Here is a 6,629-nt window from a genome sequence, read left to right as displayed (position 1 = left end):
AGTGTTGCCATGGATACCATGGATACCAAGTATTCCATAGTATGAATACATAATGTAGGAAATGCAAATGTCAAATTTAAACCAATGGTTGTGAACAAACTAAAAAGTGTTTCCCACTTGGCAACATTTAAAGAACGTAATAAATGTTGTGCTGTGATCTTCCTTTATCTTGAACTCTCATCAAAGCCAAGTTCAATAAAACGTGTATCTTCACCAGCTGGACAAATTGACCTTGATGTGACCTTTGACCTTGAAATGTCATCTTGGTACCATCCAATTCTAAATCTGTAATGCTTCCTGTATGCTAATTATCTAATCAATTAATCATCATAGATCCGTACTAGAACTAGCATCATTGGTGTACCTAGCTTCATTTTCTAGTAGATATTGTTTAGGACTTCCCTTACTGTCAGTGAATACATCGTCTCCATCACTACTGGTTGATGGTAATGGAGGTGGTGATGGTGATGCACCTCGTTCTGAGTTTCCTGATATAGTACTGTCACTAAAAGCGTCTGCTATCTGTGGTGAGATTTCTGCACCCCTAGCTGTACTCATCTGTGATTGCAGCAATTCTACAATGCGTTTGAATCTCCGCCCCTGACCTGTCAAATCACAAACAATGGCATATATTATGTAAATCAGAGTCCTGTGATTTGACCAATTCTATAATATGTTTGAATCTCCACCCCTGACCTGTCAATCATAAAGAGTGGCATATATTATGCAAATCAGAATCCTGGCATTGGAGAAATTTTACAAAATGGATAAAGGATTAGCATAATTGCAAAAATGAATTGATAATGAGGTGTACGTATATTCATAGTTAATTCTCGAAGTGAATTAAAAAATTTCACTAATGACTTGTCACCATCTATCATTACTGTATTAAATCTTGTATCTTTAAACAAAACCTATGTCTTAGTAATAATTGTAGATGTTTTATTTTAGTAAATGAAAAATGGAATGGAATGGCAACTTAGGATACATGTAGGTCAGACACATTTTAATTTGGTGGACAGTGCTAGCAAAAAGTAGACACTACTAACATGTACAGTAATGACAGCAGCTGACTGGATAATCTATTTACTAGATTCAGTAGTCTAGTCTGTAATCTAGTACATACAGGTAAAATAGTGAGGGATCCCCGAATGACTGTGCGTATCATACACATTTTATGTTCCCTAAGAACAATTTAGATAGATAAGAAACAGGCCTCCCACAGACCATTCAATACAAATATAAACAATACCACATTCCTGCTGACAAGCAAGCGTTGTATGTGTACACTTGTATCACTTGTAACTTTGAATCAATACACTTGTATGTGTCAAAATCTGAGCCTGCAATGCAATGACTTTCAATAGCTTCTTTGTTCCAAGAACGATGTGTGTGTGTCTGTGTATCAGTAGGGGTTGGATGATGTTGTTTATATTTGTATTGAGTGGTCTGTGGGAAGCCTGTTTCTTATCTATCTAAATTGTTCTTGGGGAACATAAAATGTGTATGATATGCACAGTCATTCGGCAATCCCTCGCTATTTTTACCTGTGGCTTATCCAGTCAGCTGCTGTATTCAGTAAAACTGTTTATTGACACTTTTTATAACAACTGATATAGAAATATGATAACTCATCAAATGTGTTAGCAGGATTTTCTACGGAAAAAGTGTTGTGTGTATTCAGTCAAAATAAATCCAGTTACCAAAAAAACCATATCACTACCTAAGTACTAACTTTTGTCAAAAGGTTTCATATAATAGATTATGCACAAAAGTCAAACAAATAATTTATTTTGTGATTCACTTATACCATCACTTACCTGATAAAAGAGAAAAGTTAACTACATGAGCTAAGTTTCCTTTGGCTATTTCCCTTTCATGCTGCAAAATTTCAATTTGAAAACGTATTGATTTGGCAAACATACTGCCACCTGGTCTCTTGTATTCTGCTTTAAAGACATTTGGAGATTGCACACTGTGAGTCAGGTCTGGTAACTGTAAGTAAATAAAATGTACAAGGTAAGCTATGTTCACACTTGAACATGTAAGTTTCACTCTAAGGTGATATAAGTGTGTTTCACTCTAGGCGATATAAGTTAGTTTCACTCTAAGGAGATACACATGAGTTTTACTCTACGGTGATATAAGTGAGTTTCACTCTAAGGAGATACACATGAGTTTCACTCTAAGGTGATACAAGTGAGTTTCACTCTAAGGTGATACAAGTGAGTTTCACTCTAAGGTGATACAAGTGAGTTTCACTCTAAGGTGATACATGTGAGTTTCACTCTAAGGTGATACAAGTGAGTTTCACTCTAAGGTGATACAAGTGAGTTTCACTCTAAGGTGATACATGTGAGTTTCACTCTAAGGTGATACACATGAGATTCACTTTAAGGTGATACAAGTGAGTCTCACTCTAGGCGATATAAGTGAGTTTCACTCTAAGGTGATACATGTGAGTTTCACTCTAAGGTGATACATGTGAGTTTCACTCTAAGGTGATATAAGTGAGTTTCACTCTAGGCGATATAAGTGAGTTTCACTCTAAGGTGATATAAGTAGCAAAACTGAAAATCTGGATTTTGGGTCCCATTCACAATGTATTTTCTACTTGACTCAGTGTCAACATAAATCACATACCAAAATCATCCAATATTAGCAGAGGCTTCATTAGTTGCAATCATTTACAGTAGTAACCCTGATGTTATATATACTTTCTGTTTCATCCATAATTTGGGAAATGTTATGAGGACAAACAGAGAGAGATTATGATCATACTTACTGATAAAAATGCATGAACAATATCAGCTTTGATAACATTAAGTGATTTGTCTCGTATTAGCATACACACACTCTCATCTCGATCAGTTCCTATAAGACTTCCAAACCACGACTTCTTGTTAAGTCTAAAATAAAGAAAAACAATTAATCCACACTTAATTAGTCAACATAGATATATAATAACTCTATCCATTTGAGGACTAGTTTGTAGTTTACTAAAATATTGTCATTTGAATTCAGGAAGTTTAGTTTTTCAGACAATGGCAATTCAGTCGTAGAATAATTTATGATTGATCATTTCATAAATTTCATTTTCCAAAAGTCAGAAGTCATTACTATTCTTTGGCTCAAAATACCTCCTCCCCCCCCCACCCCCACCCAACACCCCATCCAACACTGAATGTATATGAGACACACAGTATAGAGTACACTGACAGTGTCAAGTAATGAGATATTGCCAGGACTACTTTGTGAGGCATTCAAAAATAACATAAACTCTGTATATTATTCAACTTACTCTGGTGATGAGTCAGGTGTAAGTGACATATCTTCTGCTGCCTGTAATTTCCGTCGATGGAATCGTGGTGATCCCAGGAAGGAGTTTTTGATAGTAGATAGACGTGTTTTCCACTGTGCTTGTTGTGGTCCAGGACTACCAGGTGGTGTTGAATTAGAAGGACTACTACTCCGTTGAGGCCGAGAAGGTTCTATTCTTCTAGGTGAATGTTTGGGACTGCCTGTAGGTGATGGTACTGGACTATTGGTTAGACTTCGTGCTCTGCAATATCAAACAAAAACTACATTATGAAGAAGAGATTTGGTTTTGAATAATCCGAGGCTATCATGTTAATGTTGTTTTAATCCGAGGCCATCGTGTTAATGTTGTTTTAATCTGAAGCTATCGTGTTAATGTTGTTTTATCAATGGAACCAAAAAAGATTACATAGGATCATCTTTTGTTCTTGAACAATTTTTCCTACAGAACTCAAACTGCCTGAAAGATATTTTCACCTTTCTAATGAGGACCTAGATATTCCATCCTACCTGTTACTCTACCTGTTACCCTGTATGCCACCCTATCTGTTACCCTGTATGTCATCCTACCTGTTACCCTGTATGCCATCCTACCTGTTACCCTGTATGTTATTCTACCTGTTACCATGTATGACATCGTACCTGTTACCCTGTATGCCATCCTATTTGTTACCCTGTATGCCACCCTATCTGTTACGCTGTATGCCATCCCACCTGTTACCATGTATGTCATCCTATCTGTTACCCTGTATGTCATCATACATGTTACCATGTATGTCACCCCTCATCTTACCCTCAATGTAGCAATCTGTCATCATGTGTGTCACCCCTCATCTTACCCTCAATGTAGCTATCTGTCACCCTGTGTGTCACCCCTCATCTTACCCTGATCGTCCCTGAGATATGTCGATAGCTCTTCTGGCATGTACTGGAGAACCATGTGCTGGTGAGTAAGATTGCATGATGGTGTCAAGTGAAGACCTAGCTGGTCGTCTTTTCCCATCAAAGGAATCTACTCTTTTCCTTGGTGGGTCACCTATCAAGGAAAATAAACAATAAACATTTGGTACTTGTAAATCTAAGTTGTTTATTCCTTTCAGTATTACTTTATTACTTTGCTGCCAATTTCACTCATTCACACAGTGTGTATCACAAATGTATTTTTATCTTGGTTCATACAGTATAGGTTAATGTGGATAGACACACCAACTTATTCATCATATGCATGTATTTTATCTTACGTATGTAGTACTGGAAACAGCCACTCTATTGATTGATTGGTTCTTTGATTGATTAATTGATTGCTTGATTCATTCATTCATTCATTCATTCATTCATTCATTGACTGACGGACTGTGATTTATTGGCATACTGACTGACGAACGGTCTGATTGGTTGGTTGTTTGATTGATTGATTGATCGATTGACTGACTGGTTGCAGATATTGTCATGCAAAATAGTTCTGTCTTGGAATGGTGTGAATATGAGTTTGGCAAGCTATTGATTACTGGTAACTGGTGGATATAGTATATAGATACCACTTACCGAAATGACTTCTATGTCTAACTTCTATTTCATCTTCCTGACTTGGTCTACGGTGTTTGCGGTCTAGTAGTAAAAAGTACACCACTTTTTCTGTATTGTGCCTGTCAAATAGATGTCTCATTGTTAGTGATTTAGACATAAAGTCACCTCTGTGATACTAAATGTGTAATGGTGACTATAAACTAAGTAAAAGTCTGACTACATTGATTAAAGAAATGTTTATTTAGAAAGAAAGACCAACAGATAGATAACTCAGTCAGTTAGTCAGTCATAAGTGTGATAGAATTAGAGATTGATAGACAGCCAGCCTTCCAGACACACACACACACAGACATGCATACATACACACACAGCCTTCCAGACACATACACAGACATGCACACACACACACAGCCAGCCTTCCAGACACACACACAGACACAGCCAGCCTTCCAGACACACACACAGACACACACACACACAGAGCCAGCCAGCCTTCCAGACACACACACAGACATGCACACACACAGACACGCACCACACAGCCAGCTTTCTAGACAGACGACAAACACCAGGTAGACAAATGGAAAGACTGACAGACAGACAGACAGACAGACAGACAGACAGACAGACAGACAGACAGACAAACAGACAAACAGACAGCTAGCCAGACATAGACAGACAGACACAGACAGACACACAGACAGCCAGCCAGACAGACAGACAGACGGACGGACGGACGGACGGACGGACGGACGGACGGACGGACGGACGGACGGACGGACGGACAATTCATAGATAAACACTAGTTGGAAATAAAGAATTACATAGCTACAGGTCAACATGCAAAGTGACTGATTTTAACATCAAATAAATCAGAACAATACATTTACTGTGAGATCTCTTCAAAATGGCTTTTATTAGTTTTTAAAACACAGCTTCACATATATCTATGTCTACAAATCTTATATTTCAATATTTCAACCTTACCTTGGACTAAGTAATTCTGAAACCAATTTTTCTCTATTTTTAAAACAACCCAGTGAGTTCATACTGCCAAGGACATCCCGGTCTAACTCTGATTCACCTGGCAGAATGTGAGTCTGTAAAAAGCACAAAATTAAAAGTGATTGCCAGTTTCTATATTTTCACAAAAAGGAAATACACTAAAAGATATTCTCAATTTTGTAAACTTGTACACAAATTGTAAACATAAACAATATTTAATAACGATTTTGCAGTGTAATAATCAACTATTGAAATCACCTTACTGGTGATATAAGAACAGCGCCCTCATAGCTACATTGCAATTTCTTTTGTTTTTCTCTGAAGGCCCACTCGCTCAACCAATGATACAAAACATAATGTATGTTTACCTGTACAACCTGTGTCATTGGCAGTTCTAATTCTATGTCACCCTTCACACCTCTAGAAATAAAACACAAAAATATGTTACATGTGGGTTTTTGTCACTCAAAAGCAAATATGCTATAAATCTTTGCTGTATAAAAAAGGTGCTATTCCCAAGGTAAAATAACTAGAAGTATCTATGTAAATAGAAAATGAAATTATTGATTGTTGATCTGTTTAATTTTAAAACAATGTGACATACTCATAGCAATTTCTAGTGACTTAAGGAGCAAGATTAATAGTCCAACATAGGATGAAAAAATCTAGACACTCTGATATTATACTCTTCCTCAAATTACACTTCAGACATTATGCTAATATTAAGAATAATGTAATATTTTACATGAAATGGGTGCTGAAATGATTTTCCTTTCCTA

General features: G+C 36.9%; 1 protein-coding gene across 1 annotated transcript in view; it reads right to left on the bottom strand.

Annotated features, from left to right (window-relative positions):
• Positions 1 to 284: 284 nt before the first annotated feature.
• Positions 285 to 6,629, bottom strand: part of LOC144447941 (serine/threonine-protein kinase BRSK2-like) — a 69,449-nt gene continuing 63,104 nt past the window's right edge. The window contains exons 9-16 of the mRNA XM_078138053.1: positions 6,219 to 6,270; positions 5,833 to 5,945; positions 4,864 to 4,964; positions 4,204 to 4,354; positions 3,302 to 3,562; positions 2,786 to 2,909; positions 1,821 to 1,995; positions 285 to 605 (exon numbers count right to left, since the gene is read on the bottom strand). Coding sequence (XP_077994179.1) covers positions 328 to 605; positions 1,821 to 1,995; positions 2,786 to 2,909; positions 3,302 to 3,562; positions 4,204 to 4,354; positions 4,864 to 4,964; positions 5,833 to 5,945; positions 6,219 to 6,270 — 1,255 coding nt within the window. The 3' untranslated portion in view covers positions 285 to 327. The remainder of the gene's footprint in view (positions 606 to 1,820; positions 1,996 to 2,785; positions 2,910 to 3,301; positions 3,563 to 4,203; positions 4,355 to 4,863; positions 4,965 to 5,832; positions 5,946 to 6,218; positions 6,271 to 6,629) is intronic.

The sequence above is a fragment of the Glandiceps talaboti genome, chromosome 17 (genome assembly GCF_964340395.1).
Source record: "Glandiceps talaboti chromosome 17, keGlaTala1.1, whole genome shotgun sequence".
Classification (NCBI taxonomy): domain Eukaryota; kingdom Metazoa; phylum Hemichordata; class Enteropneusta; family Spengelidae; genus Glandiceps; species Glandiceps talaboti.
Note: the sequence above shows the minus strand (reverse complement) of the source record. Positions and strands in the feature narration are given on the sequence as shown.